Source organism: Lissotriton vulgaris, chromosome 2_1 (genome assembly GCF_964263255.1).
Source record: "Lissotriton vulgaris chromosome 2_1, aLisVul1.2, whole genome shotgun sequence".
NCBI classification, from domain to species: domain Eukaryota; kingdom Metazoa; phylum Chordata; class Amphibia; order Caudata; family Salamandridae; genus Lissotriton; species Lissotriton vulgaris.
Genome location: NC_141687.1, coordinates 1,349,293,472 through 1,349,317,444, shown reverse-complemented (window position 1 = coordinate 1,349,317,444; position 23,973 = coordinate 1,349,293,472). Strand labels below are relative to the sequence as shown.

Genomic DNA, 23,973 nt, shown 5'->3' with positions numbered 1-23,973 from the left:
GCCGCTACAGCATCGGGTGGTAACTTGTATTGTCTGATTCTGGGTAATACAACACCTGCCTTGAGGGTAACGCGGTATGGTGTAATGTGCATACATCCTACATCAGTTGGGCCTTTTGCCCACAAGTAATCAGGTACATTTTTCAATCTGACGTCAAACTCACGAAGAACGTAATGACCCTTGAAATCCCGTAGAAAGAGTCTAACCCCCTCCGGGGAGCAACATATTATAGCTCCTAGAGCCTTCAGTGTTTTAATTCCTAACAGATTTTCCGGACATGATTTTGTTAGTAATAGGTCTGTAACGCGTGATAACGGACCCACAGCCAGGGGAACTGGTTCTGATACTTCATTTACAATAGACTGTCCTGAAAACCCAAGGGAAACATTTTGTGAGCCTGAGAGGGGTGCCCCTGGAACTTCGTCATGACTTATTGTAGTGCGACTTGCCCCTGTGTCAATTAAAAACTTTCTATCTTTCCCCAATACTTGACTGTGTACATAAGGACCTTCTTGATCTACAGGAATCTCGATAAGAGGCAAGCCACCTTCCCTCTCTAGGCTGTTTCATGTATATCGGGAATATTCGGGGTAAGCAGACTGAGCATATTGGTACATCTGTTGTGAGACTTGCTGAGTTGCAGCAATGGGCTGTGGCTGTGGTACTGCTACGGTTTGTGCTGTCTGTGCAGATGCATGCATGGGCTGTGTATTCTGTGTAGACTGATGCTGGTTATGGTCTTGTCTAGGAGGATGCGGTCTCTCTTTAGTTTTTCCTGTCGCTATGTTATGTTTCAGAACTGCGCATTCGTGTACGTAGTGACCTGGCTGCTTGCAATAATTGCATGTCCCTTTCACAGGAGCTGCAGTGTGACTTGTCTGGGTCGTACCTTTTCTGTGACTGTCGGATGGAACCGTCTGTGCTACTAACATTTTCATTTTCGTGTCTTTCATGCGCTTCTGTTCCTGGTCTTGTTCTTCCCTAATTCTATTCTGGTGATATTGTAACATTTGTAACATCTGGGATGGCGTATTTGCTTGCCATGTACTCTCGACTTTATACACTCTATTTTTAACTAACGGTAGGGAATTCTCGACTAACTTTGATACGAAAAGATGTGGGTACGACTCGCTACTTGGCTGGAGGCCACTATTGATAATAAAACATTTCTCGAATCTAGAATAAAAGTCGCTAGTATCTTCATCATGTTTCTGTTTACAGGACGAGATTGCATCCCAATCCTCCTTTCTAGTTGTCAATAATCTGGGCAGGACCTGTACTATTAAACCTGGTAATGCTTTAGTTTTGTCCCCAAGGCCTAACCCTGGAACCCGTTTCTTTTCTTCATCCTCTATTTCTGCCCAGGCAATCTTTGCGTCTCCCACCTCCCAGTCCTTTTCCTTTAATTTCTCGAATATACCCGTAGGCAATAATACTTTCAACATTTTCATGATATCATCATATGTGTAGTCCCCCATCAGTAACATGTCTTTGAGCTCTCTATGAAAACCTGCAGGGTCTTTATCATGGCACGGTACTAATTTCTTCATTTCTAACAGTTCTAACTTAGTCAGAGGCGTGTGTACATACACGCGTTTCAAAATTTTATCCTCACCCATAACAGGGTGCACTTCTCGCAAGGGGTTCTGACTTTCTATACCACTCCCGCACTGCATATGGTACATTTTCCTTTCTGGGGGTGGGGCGGGAACATATTCAGGACTTACAAAGGTATCATATCTGCGTCGTTGTTCTAGAATTATTTGAACTAATTTAGTGCTTAGGCCTCTCCATCTATCCATCAGTAGTGCTTCTAGTGTCTCATGTAAGGGACCTGGATCGGAATAATGTTTTCTGTATTTGATGAGAAGGTGTTGAATCATATATACCCCTGCTAATTTCTGTTCGTCGGGGGAGAGGTTCAGAAATGTTTGTGCTACCGTGTCATCATTATATATGTTTGCATTTTCGGCCCATGATACCGCTGATCGGGCTAGTTCTTGTTCATCCATAGAATTGAGTACATGGTACCCAACTCGATCTCGAAGCCGTTTATCAGTTTCCTGGAACTGATGCTCAGCAGAATTCGGATTCGTTAAGGCAGAGAAGAAAACTCTCTTGCTTTCTGGACGGATACCCTTCCTAAGATAAGTTCCCTTACCTACATATGCTATAGTGCTTGTAGTTGGTTCTAGTTCTTCAGATTCTTCTTCCTCCTCGGAGGGAGCCTTTTCTTTCTCTTTGTCGTGTACTGCTATCACTGCCTTCTTAATCTTTTTATACATGGCCTCTATGCAATTTTGTCTGTCATGTTTTCCATCAGCTATATTTTGACCCCACTTACTCAATGCATCTAATTCACTCTGATCTGTTCCGGGCCTGTCTCGTTCTCTTATTAGACAATTTATGAAAAATCGCAGTATCAGTGCTTGCATGTTAACTTTCTGTTTCTCCAGGGCATCCTTAATACTGTCGGGGTCCTTTCCCGTTTGAACGAACTCATAAATTCTATCTAGGCGTTCCTTCATTCCTGCATAACATAACAAACTATCAGTAGCAGATCTTAACCGTAAAGACGCTAATACCATTAAGTCGTCCTGTCCAGGTTCTGGATCATATCTACAAACTGACATATTTTCTTTTAGTGCATCAAGACGGGACGAATTAGAAGAACGGGGGGATCTGTGCGTAAGAGGACTCTGCATACCTCTGAGATTTAATCTGTGAGTCGGTGGCGGGGTCTGGAGACCCGCGGTCGCACCTCCTGAAGCGGAAGCTTGGGCATTATCTCTGTGTGTAGTCAGTATCTGAATTTGTCTCTTAGTAGGATCTGATTGAAGTGGTTTCGGTAAATCAGTTTTAGGTGAGGGAAGTGGCGGAGCTGGCGGAACGGAACTAGTCTTTTTCGGTGTCGGCTGAGCGTGATCTTGGGGGGCAGTACCACCCCCGGCCCTGTCAGTAGGCAGGGCACGAACAGGCAGATTGGTGTAAGCTGGCGCTACATCTTCGAGATATGAATTTAGGAATATGTCTTTAGTAGTCTTATGCATTACTTTAGTTGGAACTAATGGTGACGGCAAATTTTCCGGTATTTCTGAAATGGCGTCAGGGGTACCATCGGCCAAAAGATACATGTTGTTCACTTTGCCATTTTGGATACGATCTATTTGTTCTACTTTTACTCGAATTCCCTCAGTAACTAATTCGTTTTCTTGGGCCTTTTCTGATTCTTTAAGCCTGTCTTCTCTACGGAGTGCTCTATCAGCACGCTTACGTGATTCCTTACGCCAAAATTCTATGGCGTCTTTCTGAGATTGTCTAGCTTTCTTTTTCCGTAATATTTCTTCTACCTTTATGATGCACTCGGCATCCCATGTTCCGTTAACTGGCCATCGGTATCTTTCCTCTAAGTGCTTGGTATAATCGGTCCATAACTCTAGATACAGGATGGCGTCTATGCCATGTTTATTGTACATAAAATTACCTGGAGTGTCCCTAGGGGGGATTGGAATCTCTTCCTCTAACATCCCTTTCCTAGTTCCTATCTGCTTTAATTTGTTGAAAAACGGCATTGTGCCTACTTGATACTGGAATGCTTGATCCTTGATACTTAATGTCAACTGTAACTATTTATACAAAAACACAATAATGCACAAAAACAATCACATTCATACCACGACATTAATCACATGAAACATTTAAAGACATAGTTAACTTCCCCCTACTCTGAATGTACCGCTCAACGATACAGATACACTGCTGTAACAGTGCAGAAATTCGGAATACTTTATATACTGCTAAACAGTACAGATACACTGCCTAAAAACAGTGCAGACCGGACTTGCGTACCCAAACCCGTCTAGATACGACCCAGCAATGGTACTCACCGGGAAGCACGGAAAACAGAAGGCCTCGGAAAACTCGACTGGACTCGACTCGGAACTTCGGAAAACTTCGGAAAACTTCGGAAAACTTCGGAAAACTTCGGAAAACTGGTGGGCCTCTTCACACCTCGGACCTTGCTTCCTTCGGCTGGGCTCTGGTCGGGATCCTCCGCACTCCTCACCGCCTCGTCTGGGCACTGATCGCAGTCTTCGTCACCTCCGTGTGTCAGAGGGGGATGCAGGAAATCCTGCCAGTACACGTGTTGTCCGTCTAACTGATGGCAGGGGACACGGATTGCAACGCACCTTCCGGCGCGTGAGGTGGGGGAGGGGTCCCTATTCGGGCGCCAAAATGATGTAAATAATTAATTTACTCTCTTAATTTCTATGCAGGTAAGTACTTAATCAATAATAACTCAATCGAAATGAAGGAAAACAGAGTCCGTGGTGTAAGAGTTTCTAAGGGTTTTATTCCTCATAAAGGAATCAGGATATCATGTTCTGACCACCACACAGGGTGTCAGAAGGGATAGATGAGCGCGCTCACGTTTATTGACAATACATAGCTTATATACTTGATTTACATCATAATGTTCAATGTAAGAGGCGTAACAGCTGAGAGAAGACAAGATAACAGTATACACGTGGTGCTAGTACATCATCAAGAGGCGTAAGCTAGGCGTAACTAGGCGTGTGTGCTAGAAACGTCACTGATAGGTGACGCAAGTGGGTGGCACCAAGGGGTGGTGCTAACAGAATGTTGCAATGTCAGCAGAAATCGGAAGCTTGGATGCGTGCGCAGCTGCATGACGTGTGATAGACGGGGTGCAGGGGACTTGACATTTACACTGACGGGAAGAGACAGAAGTCTGGCATGTCAGATCAACTTGTGCTTCTATCATATCTGATATCTGATGTTTTAGGAACTAAGCTATCTGGGCAGAAAGGTCTCTAGAGCAGAAGCTATTCTATACTTGCTGTGAGTGCGTGTATAAGCGCCTGAGTGTCTGTATGAGAAGCGTGGGGGCACGGGGCCTTCCATGGAAGCATGGCAACAGAGGCTATGAATTACTTGCATAAAGACAGGTCGGCCCTTTAGCCCTGTAGCTGAGGAAGGATGTTTACTGAAGCTAGTAGGCTGGAATGTATCTTCGGGGAGGAAAACAGATAACTCGAAGGTTATAGTCAATCTTGGCAGGCAGCAGGCTGAGCTGAGCACGGAGGGCCGCGCTAGAAGTAAGTCAGAGTTCACGGGTACGGGGGCTGCTTGGGCAGAGGCCCTCGCAGTCAGAAGCCAGAAAAGAGGCTCGATGGCAGAGATTCAGGGCCTACTTTCAGCCAGGCTGAAAAACGTAGGAGTACACTTCAAAAAGACGTTGGCATAGCATACTTAGGAACGGACCATCAAACCCATTCATGGTGGGTCTGAAAGAGGACAAGTTAACGTTGGACGCAAATGTATTTGCGTCTTCATAGCTGGTACAGGAGGGAAGTTACATGCACTTTTAACTCGTACATGGAGTCGGTGGGGTACTCGCTAGGGAACACAACATGACCATAAAATTTATATTACCTCAGTAGCACTAATCTGAATTTCGCCGATATGCCTACTTCCCTCGGTGAGGCAAGCGCTTCATTCCATTCTGTTTCATCTACCTCTCCTATTTCCCTTACCCATTTCTCCTTAAGGTGTAGTGTGGGGTCTGCCATGTTGTTGACTAACTTTTTATATGTAAGAGAAGTTGCACTCTGCGGCATAAAATCCGTCAGTAGTCTATCTTCTAGTGGTGAAGATTCTGGTAGATCAGTGTCTGGTGGAATTGCTTGGAGTAGTGCGTGGCGTATCTGTACGTACCTGAACGTCTCGTTGGGGCCTAAACCGTATTGCTATTGGAGTTGCGGTAATGCAATCACTGTGCCTTTCTCCCATAGGTCCCCTATCGTGGAGATTCCTATGCGGTCCCACTGTGTAAAACATTTGCATAATCTGAGGTTCCCCAATGATTTTGTATCCCACAGTGGCGTCAGTTTGGTAAGTTTCCCTGCCCAGCCCAGCCGTGTTTGTGCTTTATGCCACAGTGCTGCTGTGTGTTGCGTCGGGCCAATCAGTTTTCTAACCTGGGACTTGTTGTATAAGACGGAGAGCATGCCGTCTGTCCCCAGTTGAGACCAGTCCGCTTTATATGCTGGGTCCTCTCGTGGGGTGTGGACCCATTGATTGATTATCTTAAGTTGAGCCGCCCAGTAGTATAATTGGACATTGGGTAGTGCAATCCCCCCCTTATACCAACTCTTCACCAGTTTATCATGTGCTATATGTGCCGGGCCATTATTCCAGAGTAAGCTGGAGACCTCCGATGTTCAAATTTGAAGGAATATTGGTCTTCCATAACTGCCTCTCTACACAAAGCTATACAAGTGTCCATTCCTTTAACGGAAAAATTAGTTCTATTACATGATGGTACTGATCTCCCAAATCTCACTAACCATACAAGACGATTGATGCTATTGCACTCAATGTAGGAAACATTTGTATATTAAGACATTGGGGAACACCACAATGCCCTACACATGATGAATGGCTTATTGAAATGTATAAAATAGCATCATATGAAAAACTCATTTATAGATAGCAGGACAATGTTGGAACTTTCATACAATTGTGGAATCCCTTTTTAGCTAATAAATATTCTATTTCTGGTAATATTTCAGATTTTTCTTATAAGAACTACAATAAGGGAATCACTTCCCTTTTCATCTCCTTATTAATTCATTACCACCATTATTTATGTTCATGCTGTTGATGTTATCATTAGGACTGTTGATGCTTTAGCCAAGTAACACTGTCATTTGAATTAGGATTTACTGTTCACCTATTGGAAATTGTTGAGTTAGTGGGAATATCTACACTTCAAATATTATATTGATGATATTATTGCTAGTATCTTCCAACTATCTATAATATATGGTTTACTACATATTGTATATTATCTATATCATCTTCTCCCTAGTCTGCCTTCTCTATTTCTTCCTTTTCAGGTTGTATGATTATCTCAGATATTGTAACTTTTGATCTCTGTATTATCATTGTTTTGTATTTAGAAATCTGAGTAGTTAACATTTCATAGTAATTTATTGTGTGGCCATAATTTGATTTATTGTTTATTCTCCTTTTTTTAACTCCTTTACTGCGGGGCAAATTCCACCGCGGTGCTTGAGTTCTAAAGAGTGGGCGGGCCAACGGACATGCACAGGCCGTGGGCCGACGCGCGCACGCAAGGGGTTAATGTATTTATAAACTGACATGTGCTTTTCAATAAAAATAAACAACAAAAAAAAGAAGTGCTAGAGTGAGGTTTACGTTGGCCACATCATAGCTTATTTGTTTGTTGAAGTTTATTGCTGCTTTTAATTCCTGGGTGAGATGATTGTGGTAGAGGGGCGGCTAGATTAAGGATAGTCTGTACTCCTGATGAGGTATGTGGTGTTAGAGACCACAGTAGTTGAAGATTTGGCTTGCTTTTTACTCTTCCAATACTGCAAAATCATTAGTGGTCTATCTTGAACAACTGCTTCATTGGTGACTCTCTGCTTTCATGTACTTCCACCGGTGATTTCAGCCTGGACTGCTGCCTATACTAATCTGTGACGTATTGAGCCTATTAGCGGTCGCTGAGTTGAAAAAGTGCAAACTAATGTACGTTTTTGAAAGCTTGTTGGACTTTTGATTCTCTGATTGGTGTGGGTGGGTTAAGGCTCTTTTTGATACAGACAAATATTTTATATTAAATTGGCTTTACATTGTGGATTAAATATCCTTCCTTTTCACAAGGTTTAATTTACATTGATTAGTGGAGTACTAAGTTGTTTGGAAGAGCTATTTTTGGAAAATTTGACTTTAATACATTTCATATATCAGGATTTAAATTGCACATGAGATTTTAATTTGTATGGCAAATCGGGGATCGCTTTAACTGCCACACAGGGCAGCTAAAAACCTTTAGCTGCCCTAGAGTATGGTAGATGGGAAGCTTATACTAGCTTGAAATGGCTAAAGCTTTAACCGTGTTAGGTCCAAAAGGAAAGTGCGCTCTGTTTATGTTCCCCTATGGAAGATTGCTTTAAAAACTGAATCTCTATTGGGTGTAAGGAAGAGTAAATCATCCGCATGCGGAGCCTGATGAGCCGACTCAGAATTTTCCTCCCTTCCCAGAACCTGGAGTGACCCTTGCCTAGCTTAGTCAATTTTACGAGGCGATGCTTGCCAACTTTGGGCAGCCCGGACCCGCCGGCTCTCCTTTGGTGCCCAGCGGACTCGGTTGGGGGTCCTAGGCCTTCTCAGCTGGCAGCTCCTGCGGACCCCCATGGGTCCAGTCCAGATTCCGGATCTGCACCGGTTGACCTCTTTACGCCTCCACCGGTGCCGCTTCCTCAGGCACCGCACCTGCATTCAACGCTGGTCATGCCCCCAGTCGGTGCCAACCCCGGCCTCCATCGTGATGTGTACACTGAGCCGGACCGGCGTCGAGTGGGGTTTTTGTGCCCCTGTTCACTCCTGGGGTCCCTTTCAGGCCAGATTGGCATCCAGAGGATGAGGAGGAGGACTGGGAGGGGTCAGGTGATCCTCAGACCGACCAGTTGGAGTATGATCCGGAGTAGAGAGAGGACCTGGGGGATGCCATTGGTCTTGATACCTCCCCTGACCTTTACATGTCTCCTCCCACCGTGGCTAAGGAGTAGGGAGCTAATAAGAAAGTGCGTGAGTAGCACTCCAAATATAATGGAACTTAAACTTCTAATCAATCGGTGCTACGACTGATAAGGGTTGTCACTCCTTGATTATATAGTAGTTAGGACTAGCTAGTCCAGTCATGCACTGTTCACGTGGTATTATCACACACCTTCTATTTTTTCAAACTGAATCAAAACATATATCAATCACTTTTCATTCATTTAATTTCTCTTAGTTTCATCAAAATTCATGTTTTAAGTCACATGTTATTAATCAATCACATTTAGTTTTGTGAACACAATATTTACATGAAATCAATTATCATGATTCTTTTCCAAAAATTACAACAATATTAGCACATAACACATCTTAATCGCGTGCCCGATGCATTTCCGTACCCAAGTGGTACCTTCCTCCGGGGCGCCTCTAAAAGAAAAAATAAGAACATCATGATTGTGGTGTATGCCCATGGATAGTTTTAGGTATTCTAAGCGTAATATGCATGATCATACCTTAATGAGGTTGGTGAATTGTGAATGTCATCTGCAATAAAGAAACATCTAAATCAGTCTTGTCTATATGTCTATACTTTCCGTGCATAATAGGGTAAGCAATGGTGTTAATATACAAATGTCTTACCAGTGCGTACTCGAAATGTGTCAACGTTGTGTGCTGTAATCAAAAACACACAGAGGAAATCTCCTATGAATGCGCCTTAATGTGGAACGCCTTACTAGCTTTTTACAAACTAACGTTATCTCTCACAAAATAGTAGGGAGCGTCATAGGCAGTCGTGTTGCGTAGGGCCGCGAAGGCTCTCCACCTTGAGCTCCCTACAGTGGAGGTCAGGACTAACCTCCTGACGGAGGTGCTTCAACCACAAGCGAGCTCTTTGGAGCCCCTGCTCCTGTTCAGTGAAGCACTCACCGACGTCCTTTCGGGCACCTGGTCCAGGACCAACACGGGGGCTCCCGTGGATAGGATGATTGTCTGACGCCATCGCCCGGCCCAGGGCGGCCCCACTTTCCTCTCCCAGCACCCCACCCCTGAGAGCTTGATGGTCCACGCCTCTACTTCCAGGAGCGCATTCCCAAACGCTCCACCAGATAGGGAATCCAAGAAGCTGGATCATCTTGGGTACAAGATTTTTTTCTTCAGCCAGCTTGGGACTGCGGTAGGTAAACACTGCATGTCTATTGGCTCATTATTCCCACTCAGTGTGGGACACGGTTGCGCAAGTGCTGCTTCGGTGTCTGGAGGAGGCCCGGACAGTTCCCTCCCAGACTGCTGCTGCCAGGAGTGATGCAGTAAAATTTACCATCTGTTGTGGGCTGGATACCGCCGACTCTCTAGACAGGACGATTTCCACATCCGTAGCCCTTCGACGCTACGTCTGGATGTGATCGACTGGCTTTTCTGGGTATGTCCAGAACACCCTTATGGACATGCCCTTTGATGGCTGTCTCCTTTTTGGCGACAAAGCAGACAACGCTCTAGAGCGTTTTAAGGACTCACAGGCTACGGCAAAGTCCTTGGGCCTTTGCAGCCTCTCTGCGCACTCTGTTTTCCACTCCTTACATGCCTACGGATTGGATGCCCCACTACATTCTGCCCAGAGCCACAGGCCGACTAAAGTTCCCCAAACTTCACGCGGCAGGGGACGTCGGAACCATCACTGTGGTTCAGGGGGCGGGCCAGCGGGCATGCCAGTCCACCAACCCCCCCTCTGCAGCAGCCACCAAACCTTCCTAGTCTGACATTTCAGGCCCATCAATCGCCAGTGGGTGGCAGGAACCGCCATCACCTCCCACACTGTTGCACCATCACAACAAACATGTGGGTTTTGCAGGAAGTCCAAAGGGGCTACTCCCTCGCCTTCGAGACTACCCCTCCAGCCATGCCACCTCAGTACCATCGTATGTCGAGGATCATTTGGGCGTTCTCCAACAGGAAGTAACGTCTCTCTTGGCCAAGGGAGCCATCAAGCGCGTTCCTGCCCCAGGAGTAGGTTGTGATTGTTGTTCCCACTACTTTCTAGTACCTAAGAAGGACAAGGGCATGCGTCCTATCTTGGATCTCAGGAACATCAACCACTTCTTCCGAAAGGAGAAGTTCCAGATGTTAACGTTCGCTCAGGTCGGGTCTGCCCTCGACCCTGGAGTCTATTCGGTAGAGTTGAACTTGCAGGATGCTTACTTTCACATTCCCGTCTTGACGGCCCACCGGCATTACCTGCGGTTCACGGTAGGCCACAAGCACTTTCAGTTTACCGTGCTCCCCTTTGACCTTACCAGTGCCCTTGGGTGTCCACAAAAGTGATGTTGGTGGTCACAGCTCATCTGCGAAGATCAGGGGTTCCAGTCTTCCCCTATCTCGACGACTGGTTGTTGAAGGCGGGCTCGCCCCAGACAGTCGTCAGCCACCTCCAAACTACAGCCGACATCCTGCTCCTACTGGGGTTCTCCATCAATGTGCCGAAGTCACACCTGTGTCCCTCTCAGAAGCTCCTCTTCATCGGAGCGGTTCTGGACTCGGCGCAGTTTCGGGTTTATCCTCCCGAACAGCGGGTTCAGGATATTCAGGCTCTGATTCCGATCTTTCAGCCTTTATCCTGAGTCTTGGTCAGGTTGACGCTGCGGCTTCTGGGACTGATAGCCTCCTGCATCCTTCTGGTGCATCACGCCTGGTGGCGGATGCAGGCTCTGCAGTGGGACCTGAAGTTTGTGAGCCCAGCATCAAGGCAACCTGTCTGACCACGTCCTGATCTCGGAGGGCACTCCGAGACAGTTGCAGTGGTGGCTCACGGACCGCGATTGGGTCAGCAGCAGATCCCTCTCCCTACCCCAACCTGAGCACGTAGTCGTTACGGATGCGTCCCACGTGGGATGGGGGGGCCACATGGGAGAGGCGGAGATCAGAGGCCCCTGGTCTCCGGCAGAGTCCCAGCTCCACATCAACTTTCTGGAGCTGCTGGCGATCCGACTTGCACTGAAAGCATTCCTCCCCTCTGTTCGGGGGTGTGTAAAGCAGGTGTTCATGGACAACACCACCGCCATGTGGTACTCCAACAAACAGGGCGGGGTGGGGTCGTGGACCCTGTGTCAGGAGGCTCTCCGCCTCTGGCCACCAACGCATCCACACTGCCTTGTTTTTTAACCGCTGACAGGGGCCCATTTATTAAAGTCTAATTTAACCCTCGGGTATTGGGACCCCTGCCAAGCCGTTTTAATCTCACTCCACCTTTTGACAACACAGCGCTTTCAGCGATATACCTGCTCCGCTGTAATCAGGCGTCGAAGCAAACCCGGGACATACTAGGTGTCACTGTGGTGGGCCAGATGATGAAGCATGCCACCAACTAGGTTGGTGGGTGAGGGCTTTATAAAGACACCCAACAGGTGCCAACTGACAAGACATATCCGAGAATAAAGCTACAAGTCACTTTTAGCTAGTCCTTTTTGATACATATAAACTTATCCCTGGGGATACGGACTGGCTATCCAGTCCTCACTCTCCCTCTTGATACGCCATGTGATTCTGGCAGCCAGGCATCCCTCCACAAAATCAGTATACGCCTGCAGGTGGAATACATTTGTTGCATGGTGCACAGCAAAGGCTGTGGATCCTATTTCTGCTCCCCTTTCAGAGATTCTCCTCTTTCTTCTTTCTCTTGCCCAGCAGGGCTCTGCTCTGGGCACTATCAAGGGCTACCTCTCTGCCATTTCAGCCTATTTAAGGCTACCTGTTCAGCCTTCTCTTTTCAAGTGCCCTATTGTATATAGATTCTTAAAGGGCATCACTCATATGTTTCCTCCTGTTCCTTTCGTGATGCCTCAGTGGGACTTGAACCTTGTTTTTACTTATTTGATGTGCGCTCCTTTCAAGCCACTTCACAATTCGTCTTCTCACTCTTAAGACTGCCATCCTGGTTGACATTACCTCTGCCAGGAGAATGAGTGAGTTCCAGGCTGTTTCTTCCAAACCTCCTTTTCTCTCTGTCCATCAGGACAAGGTTGTTATGAGGACTTGTCCTTCTTTCCTGCCCAAGGTGGTTAAAGCCTTTCATATCGGGCAGTCCATCACCTTGCTCACATTCTTTCCGCCTCCGCATCCCTCGAAAGAGGAACACCGTCTGGACCAAAACGTGCGCTCTCCTATCTAAACCGCACACAGCAGTTCCGGGTGGACGACCAGCTCTTAGTTGGTTACGTGGGCACTAAGAAGGGACGGGCGGTGCACAAGCTGACCATCTCTCGGTGGGTCGTTTTGTGCATCAAGGTTTGCTACTCCTTGGCGAAAAAGGAGCCTCCTGTGGGGCTACGCGCCCATTCTACTTGGGCCACGGCAGCTTCTACTGCCCTGTGTCTGGGAGTCCCCTGGCATGACATCTGTCAGGCAGCTACGTAGGCCTCGCTGCACACGTTTCCTAAGCACTACTGCCTGGACAGCCTAGTCGGGAGAGATGGCTTTTTTCAGCCGTTCCGTACTCCAGGACTTTCTGGTGTGATCTTGGTTCGCAGACCCACCACCGGGGTTGGTATTGCTAAGGTATCTATTCTAAGGTAAGGAATTTAACACTAACCTGTTTCTTTCAGATACACATGTTACTTACCTTCGTTAACGATATATCTGAAAGAAACAGTAGTTAGTGTTAGATTCCTTACCGCCCCACCCATCCTCCCTGTTCTGCGAACCGATATCTGGGGTTAAGGACATCCCTTTCAGGGCCCTAGTTTTATGGCACCAGTGTCGGTTTCTATCATGGCTCTGCGTTCCTGGTACGGAAAGCTATGTACAGAACTGACATCAGCGCTCGAGGGCGGCGTCAAAGTACTCCGACGTCATTCCGGCGATCACTACGCCAACCCGCAGACGTCTCCTACCGACGCGCAAGAGTACTGCTGACGAAAACTTTCCGGATCCAGCCTGACGCCTGGGGATATTCTAAGGTAAGGAATCTAACACTAACTACTGTTTCTTACAGATATATTGTTACCGAAGGTAAGTAACTTGTGCATTTGGTCTCCAATGTAGTGTTTGTTTGTGCCCTGCTTCCTTGTGTTGCTTACACTTCTGACGCTTACAGTCCTTGGGGTTGATGTCCCCTGGCTAGGTCACGACCCTTAGTTCTTTTAGGGGATCTCCACCCCCTCCTGGTGGTGTTGGGGGATGACTTGTCATTGCTCTTCCATTCTGGCCTTGGACCCCTTCTTGGCTCCCGCTGGTGGTTGCAGACTTCTTCGTCTGCTGTACCCTTTTTCACATGCTTTCTGCCTCCAGGGAGGCTGTTCTGTTGGTTGCAGGCTTGCTTGCAGTAGTTGCGCTCTATTCTTTCATTCTTTGCCTTGGTGCCTGGCACTATCCTGGATGGTGCTGTTCCTCACCTTTTATTTATTTCCCTTCTGTCTAGTTGGGTTTTTGCACACTGTTCCAGTATTCTCACAGTTTTGATTGTGATGGCTCCGCGTTGTGGCGCGGAAAAGTTCTCCGAAGAAAACTGACACAGGCGCGCCAGGGTGGGACTTATGTATCCTCGCTGATGTCATAAACGCGGGCGAAGTCACGTGGTGCCGTCCTCCTGGTGCGCAGGGATGCTGTAGCAGAAAAGTGTTCCGGATCCAGTCTCACGCCTGGGGATAATTCTACGTTAAGGAATCTGCGGCTAGAATAGTCTGTACCAGATACATTGTTACCGAAGGTAAGTAACTCATACATTAGGCAGCTACGTGGGCCTCGTTGCACACTTTAACCAAGCACGGCTTCATTGGCCGTTCTGTTCTCTGGGACTTCCTCGTGTGTTCTTGATTCGCAGACCCACCACCGAGGTTGGTATTGCTGGGGTATCTATTCTAAGTTAAGAAATCTATCACTAACCAGTTTCTTTCAGATGAACAAGTTACTTACCTTCGGTAACGATATATCTGTAAGAAACATTAGTTAGTGATAGATTCCTTACTGCCCTCCTATCCTCTCCTTTCTGTGAACTGATTTCTAGGGTTAAGGTCATCCCTTTCAGGGCCCTAGGTTCAATGCACCAGTGGTCAGTATCTTGCATGGCTCTGCTAGTGCGGAAAGTCGTGTGCAGAGCTGAGGTGACCGCGCGAGGGCGTCGTCAAAAAGCTGCCGCAACGTCATCTCGGCGACCACAATGCCAACTTCCGACACGCATGGGTACTGCTGACGAAAACTTTCCGAATCCAGTCGGACGACTGGGGTAATTATAAGGTAAGGAATCTATCACTAACTGTTTCTTACAGATATATTGTTACTGAAGGTAAGTAACTTGTTAATCTGTGTTTCACTCTGATGGTTATTATTAACTCTGTATTTTGTTTGTTTTTATTTGTATTTGACTTCTTACGTGTTTTAGCCATTTGAAACCAAATAAAGTATTTGATGATGATGATGATGACTAATAGTTTGTGTATTAAGAAAAGGGGTGCATACACATCAAATTTCCTGATTATTGTTACGAAAGAGTGGTGGAAAATAAAATGTATAGCATAATTAAACATAGATGTCTTTAAAATCCCAGGTTAAGTGCCACCAGTACTGGCCAGAGCCTACAAGAAGTTCTTCATTCGGAAATTACCAAATTACCTGCCAGTCTGAAGAAGGAAATGCGGCCTTTGTCGTGAGAGGAATGATTCTAACGGATATAGAGGTATGAAGAAATCATGCTTAATTGCGTTAATTCGTCTGGGACAAAAATTGCATTGTTCTGATGGATAGACCTTTCCACCATTTTCTCACCTTATGTATCCTCCTTCCAGGATTTAGTCTGGTTTCTCAGTCTTTTACCTCCTGAAATGACTCCATTAGCCACACAGCTCCAGAAAAAACTGTGCCTCCGGACATGACATCATTGTATATAAGGTGCCAAACGACACACTGGCACCAGTTCTTGTTTTTTGTGCCTCATCAAAGCAGTTTGGAGCTCACTCTCACTGACACATTTCTCAGGTATTCTACAGCCGCTAGGTCAAATGTCACCTCAAAGAGCTTCAAGGCTTGCTGGTGATTCTGCAAGAGGATGTTCCCTTTGGTTTCCCCACAACAACTGTATATGGTGTCTCGTATCAGGATATGATGTTATATCTTGTGACTCTTGTATCTCCAATCTCCCATATACCACCTAGTAGTTGGATGCCAAGGTATTTCTCACTAAGGACCACAGGGAGACTCACAAATGAATTCCCTTTTCCAAAGGTTATTCACCAATCTGGGAGTGTTCTCCTAAGAGATCTTCACAAAAAAACACCAGTACTCTTCTTACTCTGTGGAGTCTCAAATATTGTTGCATGACTCTGGACTCTTTCGCAGCAACGGGCGATCCATGACCCCACACCCTTCTTCCCCCAATATGCTGCCTAAAAAGATGAGCCTGGAGTTCTCGCCCTTTTGCATACCCCACACAGATCAAGGCCTTCAGGCTAGGGATGCTGGATGGAGCTTCAGCTATCTGGGCTACTACCATGAGGTGGGTCTGTTCCTGTGGCTTGGCGACTCCAGCAGTTCTGATCGAAAGTCACATCTCTCAACTCTGATGCCTAAGGTGCTATGGCAAAGTCCGAAACAGCCTGGGTGATGCTTCACATTGAATAGTTGATAATGTTGCCGATTAAGTAAACTGGTGCCAGGCAAGAACTTGATAGAGTAAAACATTATATATGTGGAGAAAGAAAAGGTCTGGGTGAATTTTAATGATGACGTGAGACTCTCTCCAGAGCCCAACAATTCACCTGATTGTAGGAGAATTTTGGCTCAGATTCATAGGCTGCAATGAGGATGACAAATCATAAGCTGATCATCTCGGCCACCTTACAGTACTGATGCCAGCATTTATTTGGACTTTCAGATACCAGTGGCCTAGATACTACACCAAAGTAGTGACATGAATGGAGGGATTCCAACTGTTTACCTATGTAGTCCTTCCATTCAAAGGTTCTGGCATCCGTGGCAGGTGGAAGCAGAATCCTCTAAGTTGGTTAAAGAACCTCTCCAACATGGGTGATGACTCTTCTATGGCCTGTTCTTTACCATTAATGTCCAGAAATCTAAACTTACTCCAATACATATGCTGAGTTTTATTGTGGTGGTGCCTGAAACACTTGGGAGACCCTTCTGTCCTCCTATCAGTGATATTTATGCAATGATTCTGATGTGTCTGATGCAAACTCAGATCCCATTTATGCAAGTCTTGCAACAATTTGGCCTCATGCTCCCTCTTGATATTAGATGACTAATGAGAACACTTCACTGGCATCTGAAACACCAAGGAAGCCATTTGGCCGAAGTGCAGATTTTCCATTCAGTGAATAATTATCTGCCTTGATGGATCACCTCCTCCAGTGATTCGATGGGGTTGACCATTCAGCCCCATGCAGGCTGATGCTATTTTGGTCACAGGTACATCCATGCTAGACTACGTGCATATCTGGGTATTTAAATGGCATGGGGCCCTTGTTCAGAATTTAAGCATACTCTCACATAAATGTTTTTAGAAAAGGGAGGACTGTATTGCCGTTAATGACTTTACCACGTGCATCTCAGGAAGCAACACGTTGTTTCTGTTGGACAACATCAACATCCACTATATCAATAGGCAAGTCTGTGTGGAGTCATGGATGATTCTGTTTTGGGAAGCAGCTTGCCTTTGTTCAGGCTTGAAGTGATCAGAGGTGTGTCTGGTATCCGTTGTCCTAGCAGGCCCCCTCAGTGTGAGGATGCATGTTCTGTCATGTCTCACTAGAAGACCATGAATGGGAGCTACACCCTAAAATGACAAAGGTCATCTCCAGATTGGTTTGTGGATCTCTACACAGCACACTGCCATACACTTCCCTCTGAACAGTTCCCTGGAAGCTGCCTTCAGATCTGACTGGTTTCAGGGCGTGCTATGCGCATAGTCTATTAGGGGAGAGGAGTTGGCCTAACGGCTAGGGCGGTCAACCTCGAATCTGGGGACCTGTGTTAGAGTCTTGGCAATGTCTCTGAACATCATTTGATTCTGGGCAAATCACTTAATCTCCCAGTGCTTAACAAAAATGAATGTGTCCTCATGCAAGGCAACTGGTACTATGTAAAGCGCTCAGATACCCGATTCGGGTCAAGTTTGCGCTATATAAAACTCTGAAAAATGAAAAATCCTACTTATGTTAAAATGTCAGCAGAAGGTGTGGCAGGATTGAGGGCATCTGATTCTGATGAGCCCATCCAGCCAAGGAGGATCTGGTACATGGTTTTGTTGACACTTAGCATTAAGTCACGCCTTCCCCTCCCATGGAGTGTGGACCTGCTGTTCTAGAAAGATGGTCCTATTCTCAACCTCGGCTGAGGCTGCAAGTGTACGTGTGGAGATTGAGCAATGTTGGTTAGATTCCTTTGTCCTTCCTCATGAGGTAGTTGGTATAATCTTGCCAGCCAGGAACCCAGCTACTAAATGTGCTGGCTTCCGAACTAAGCTTAATAATTGGTCCAAGCATGAAGGCATCAACTCCTTTCAATATGACTTTCTTACGATGTGCGTTGTCACTCACTCTGCAGGGCATGTTGGTGGCTACAGTTAAGGACTGTCTAGTGGCCATTTCTGCTTTCCAGTGCTTGCCCGAAGGACTGTTTAGCAGCCCTGTCTGCTTTCCTGGGCTTGTCTCATCAACCTTCTTTTTTTAGATCACCACTAGCGGTGCGTTTTCTGAAAGGTTAGACCGGTGTGGCACCCACAATACAGACTCATTACAGACCAAACTGTTTGTTTTATTTTATCTTTGTACCTGAAATTACTTGCAGTGGGCACCGTTAAAGGTTTTTTTTTTGTTGTTTTTTTTATCTGAAAGAGACCATTAGTTATAGATTCCTTACCTTAGAATTACCCCCAGGCGTCAGACTGGATCCGGAGAATTTTTCTCTAGCAGTACCTCTGCGCGTTGGTAGGTGGCATCGGTCAACTTAGTGTCCTGCGTCGTGGTCGCAGGGATGATATCATAATGTCTACTTAGACGCCACCCCTGAACGCTGATGTCAGTTCTTTTTTTCCGCGCCAGCCTAGCCCAGATCCGGAGAGAGCTACCCCTTAGTCACTTTTTGACTAACTTTTTTGTCGACTTTTTGTCTACTTCTTTTTGAGTCTGTCGCCTCATGGTGTATGAGGGATGTCCCATCGACAGACCGGGTTTAAACCGTGTGAGGCCTATAACCACCTGATGTCGGTTACAGAGCCCCACCTCATGTGCCTTTGGTGCCTGGAGCACAATCACGACCCAAAGTCATGCTCCGACTGCCGGGCCATGAATCCAAAGGTTTTGCAGGAGCGGGTCCGAAAGCTCTTGGTGGCCCGGCACTTGGATCCGCGTCGCTCATGGTCCCGGTCAAGAAGAAGATCTTGGGACCAGTCGCAGAGCCACCATCACCATTCGTCATCAAAGTCTTCAAGATCCTTGGGTAACTCGAAGCACAAGAAGAAGGTGAAGAAGCAGCGTCGCACTTTGCCTTCTCCCCATCGGTTGGCTGATGCTACGCGGGACCCAGAGCATCGTCGCTCTCCAGTTCCATCTTCGGAGCCTGCTCCAGGGACGGCTCCAAGTTTTCCTCCCTTTCCTGGAGCGTCCCCTGCCCTGCTTCGAGCTTTCGGCAAAGTGCATCACAGCATCTTTGTCAGCCCGATCCGCCGGCGCGCCTTCGGGCCCCACGGACTTGCCGAGGGCCCTGGGCCTTCGATGTCGGAAGCTCTGGCTCCGGCGCCAAAGGGCCCCCAAGGATCCAGGCCTGGATCCGGATAGACACCAGTCGACTTAAAGGGACCTTCCCCGGCGCCGATCCCGGTGATGACACACCACCTGGCGCCGGTCATGCACACAACCATCGCCAACCCCAGCCTCACCCCTGACTTGGACGATGTTGGTACCGGCGCCTGAAGGTAAAGGTATGTTTGTGCCTCTGTTCATTCCTGTTGTTCCCTTCAGGTCTAAATGGCAACCAGGCGATGAAGAGGAGGACTGGGAGGGGTCCTTGGACCCCTTGGCTGACCAGCTGACTGAGCCGGAGGTCCTGGGTGACTCCAGTGGTTTGAATACCTCCCCAGATCTTGGCATGCTCTCTCCCCCTACCGTGGCTACGGAGGAGGGAGCCTTATATGCAGTGGTGTTGCATAAGGCTTTATCTGAGCAGTTTTGGATGCAGTGCAGTTTCAGGTTTATCTTCCAGAGCAGCGAGTCCTGGATATTCGAGCTATGATACCGATGTTTCAAACTCTATCCCGGATTTCGGTGAGATTGACCCTGAGGCTGCTGGGCTTCATGGCCTCCTGCATCCTGCTGGTGGATTATGCCAGATGGCATGTGCAGGCTCTGCAGTGGGACCTGAAGTTCCAGTGGGCGCAGTATCAGGAGAATCTTTCTGACGTTGTCCAGATCTCGGAGGAGATTGTATATCAATTGCAGTGGTGGCTCAAAAACCAGGATTGGGTCAGCGGCAGATACCTTTCCCTTCCCCAATCAGAGTTGACAGTGGTGAGGGATGTGTCACTCTTGGGATGGGGCGGTTAACTGGGAGAGGCGGAGATCAGAGGTCTCTGGTCTCCGGCGGATTCCGGTCTCCACATCAACATTTATGAGCTCTGGGCGATCCGTCTTGGACTGAAATCATTCTTTCCTTTTTGTCAAGGGAAGAGTAGTGCAGGTGTTCACATACAATACCACCGCCATGTGGTACTGCAACAAACAGAGCGGGTTGAGTCGGGGACCCTATTTCAAGAGGCTCGTCGCCTTTGGACGTGGCTAGAACATCAGGGCATATTCCTGGTGGTTGAACACCTGGCAGGTTCTCTGAACCCCAGGGCCGACGAGCTCAGCCGTTGGTGTATGATGGATCACGAATGACGTCTTCACAAGGAGGTGATACAAGGTCTCTTTCAGCAGTAGGGAGAGCCTTGGTTAGATCTGTTCGCCACCGAAGAGAATGCTCAGTGTCAGCAGTTCTGCGCGTTGAAATTTCCAAGGGGGCACTCGCTCGACAATGCTTTTCGTATCGAGTGGAGTTGCAGCCGCCTGTACCACTTCTGCCCAGAGTGCTGAAGAAAATCAAACGCGACTGGGACCAAGTCATTCTTGTGACCTAGAATTGGGTACGAAGCGTCTGGTCATGGCCATCGATCCTCCGATCAGACAGCATCTGCAGGAGGATCTTCGGTCACAGCAGCTGGGGATGGTCCAGCCTCCACTTCCTTGTGTGGAGATTGAGCGGCAGCAGTTGAGCAGTTGACTGCCTCTCGGCCATATCTGCCTTTCTTCTCCTTCATGATCAGCCATGTAGGAAGGTGGATACCTGACTATGGTTGCCCCCAACTTTTTGCCTGGTGTTTTGCTGGTTTTCCGACTTAGTTGGCCTGGGACCCTGCCAATCAGGACCCCAGGCCTACTGCTCTCTCTGTAAAATGGATTCCATGTACCCTAGGTACATATCCAATTGGTACTGGGCCACCTTATCAGACCCTGTAACTCAGGGCATAGGTGTACCCAGGGCCTACCAGGGGCTGCAGCATGTATTATGCCACCCCTGGCTGGCCATCTAAATCTGATACAACTGGCTGCACGACAGCTGGGGCAGGTGGTGTAAACACCCTTTGCTTTAGATATAGTATACCTATATCTAACCCTAAAATGGACACCCGTATTCCTATCAGTCACTCCTATGGCAGGCCTTGACAATCCTGAAGGCAGAGTGCTTGGAATCGTGTGAGATGGTGCTCTGGCATGAGCTGAGCCCATTTGCAGCTTGCGGAACCAAGTCCTAATAGCTGTTCCATGATAACGCATACCATATACTCTTAAGTGCATTATAATCCTCGCGGTTAAATGCCAACTCTGGTATCGCTTTATCAAAACATGTCGAGTAAGGGGTCATACGAATTGGAATACTAACCCCTTGCCAATTCTGGCGACGGGGTTAGCATTCCACCCTTCTAGAGGGACACGACATGTATGTAACTGTGAACCCCGGTTAAAGTTAACTCGAGCCTCAGCATCACAAAATGGATGCTGCCACCACAGACACAAGTCTGACTCCCTGCAGCTGGGAGTCCTTTCAGCGAGGGGAGCTTGGACAAAGGGTTTCCTGTCAGGGGCGGTGCTAGCACCATCCCAGACAGGGTTTTGTGTATCCTGGGTAGGCAGGGCTTTAGAGGAAGGTGACTGCAAGTGGCACCCCGGTGCTCACTATGCATCTGCCGGCTAGAACCAGTTCCAGGGGCACACCAGCCCCTGAGCTGGGGAAAGTCCGGCATGGGAGAGGGGTGTAACCACCCCCCTTCCTGGTCCCACCCATGGGCAGGACCTAGTCGCGTGCCAGCCCCTTTTCCTAGTATAAAGATAGGATCGGGCCCCCTTCCAAATTAGATCATCTTTGAATCCTGAAACTACATTCTACGAAAGGAACTCAAGACTTCTTCCTAAGATTTCTCCCTTGTGACTAAGGATTAGTCACCCTGCACCCGCAGGCACCATCTAAGAACACTGCGGTTTGCTGCACGTCCTTCCTCCGGAATCCGACCGACCAGCACGACGAGACCCGGCTTCCCTGGCACCTCTGACCTCTACCTACCTCTAAGCTGAGAACCGTACGTGCGACGAGACCTCGAGGGACAGGCCATCATCAGAACTGCACGACTTCTATCCAGCACGACCGCCGAGGGATCCTCGTGTGAGTGCTTTGGGGTCCGAGAAGCCCCAACCCTGAGCAGCTCCAGCACCGAAGTTCAGCCCTCCAGCATCTACCAGATCTGCGTGGGGCCCTTCTGCTTTTTGCTGCTCACCGCGTTGTCTGGCTACTAGCCCGCTGGCTTGTGGCCTTCCCGTCGACGACCGACGAAAACAACACTGCTGGTCTGGTTGCTCCAGACTGGCCCTTGCTCCCTCCCAAAAGAGGAGCACCCCGGACCCTCCTGGTCCACCCCAGACGCCATTTTGAGTCCACCGCGTGGGCTTGAATTTGCGAAGACTTGTTGCTCCAATCCTGGGTCCAGCGACGTCGACAGCAGCAACCATCGTGGGACAGCTCGCACCTCCATCCTGGTCGCCGACAACGCCTCCTGGTCCGTGAGACTGCAGAGCCCAGCGTCTCCCACTCACCTGGTCGAGGTGACTCCATCCGGTGCCATCCTGGTGCCCATCTAATCACTGGCTAGTGATTCAGAACTTGGTCCCCTCTGCTTACAGGTGTCTTCCATCTTCGATCCAGGCTTGGATCACTTCGAACTTCTTCACTGGTCGCCTGCCAGCAACTTCTTCTTTCAGGCTCCTGGTTCGTCAACGAGGGTTTCCGACGACACTTGAACCCTATGCAGCCGCAGCCCCTGGGCTAGGTAAACCGAGTACCCCGGTGCTCCAGCGTAGAACAACTCTCTAAGTGCCTAGATCCACTTTCGTTTTTGACCTACCTAGTCGGGTTCGCCCGAGAACACTAACTTTGCTTTTACTAGCCTCCATAGACTTTGTCCCGCATCCCGCGTGAGAGTGCACACTCTGCACCAGAGTCCCCTAGGCCTCCTGCTAGTAATCTGAAGGTTCAGTAGGCCAGTCCTAGCGATTCCAAACCCTAGGAGATTAGTACTTACCTGCTAGTAATTTCGCATTCCACTTTTGTAGTATATGGTTTTCCGTGCCCCTCGGGCACTTGTGTAAATTGTGCAACTTATAGTATTTTCGTAGGAGTTTTGTTGTGTGCTTAGTACCCTGTCCTCATAAAGAGTACAGGGCTGTTGTAATTTTAATAAATACACTGTTTATTTTCATAACACTTGTGTGGTGTCCTTTCACTTGGTGTTCAAGGGGTATATGTGATGGTATAACAGCTGGCTTAACACGCCCTCTAGAGTTTAGCCCGAAGACTGCTCGTATCCACGCTACTAGGATAGCTGGTCTATAAGGTTGACTTACAACCAATCATCAATAAGGGTTGTTTGGACTGATACAAAGTGCTCAGTAGAATAGTGAACATTATATATCAGGCCAACTTCTCACAAGCCATCTCTCTTCCAGTCCCCTATTGTACATAGATTCCTGAAGGGCATTACTCATCTATTTTCTCCTTCCCCTTTCATAATGCCCCAATGGGACTTGAATCTGGACCTTACTTACCTTATGTGTGCTCCCTTCGAGCCATTACATAACTGTCCTCTTTGACTTCTTGCTTTGAAGACTGTCTTCAGGCTCGCCATTACCTCTGCTCGCAGGGTGAGTGAGCTTCAAGCTCTATCCTCAAAGGCTCCTTTTATTGCAGTCCATCTAGACAAAGTGGTCTTTCGCACATGTCTGAAGACTTTAGGGCGGAGTACAAGATGCTAAATTATAAAGTTGTTCCAAA

At 47.7% G+C, this 23,973-nt stretch overlaps 1 protein-coding gene across 1 annotated transcript in view; it reads left to right on the top strand.

The window, feature by feature from the left end:
• PTPN4 (protein tyrosine phosphatase non-receptor type 4) overlaps window positions 1-23,973 on the top strand; it is a 1,255,365-nt gene that overhangs the window by 1,097,041 nt on the left and 134,351 nt on the right. The window contains exon 24 of the mRNA XM_086957111.1: window positions 15,152-15,280. Coding sequence (XP_086813237.1) covers window positions 15,152-15,280 — 129 coding nt within the window. The remainder of the gene's footprint in view (window positions 1-15,151; window positions 15,281-23,973) is intronic.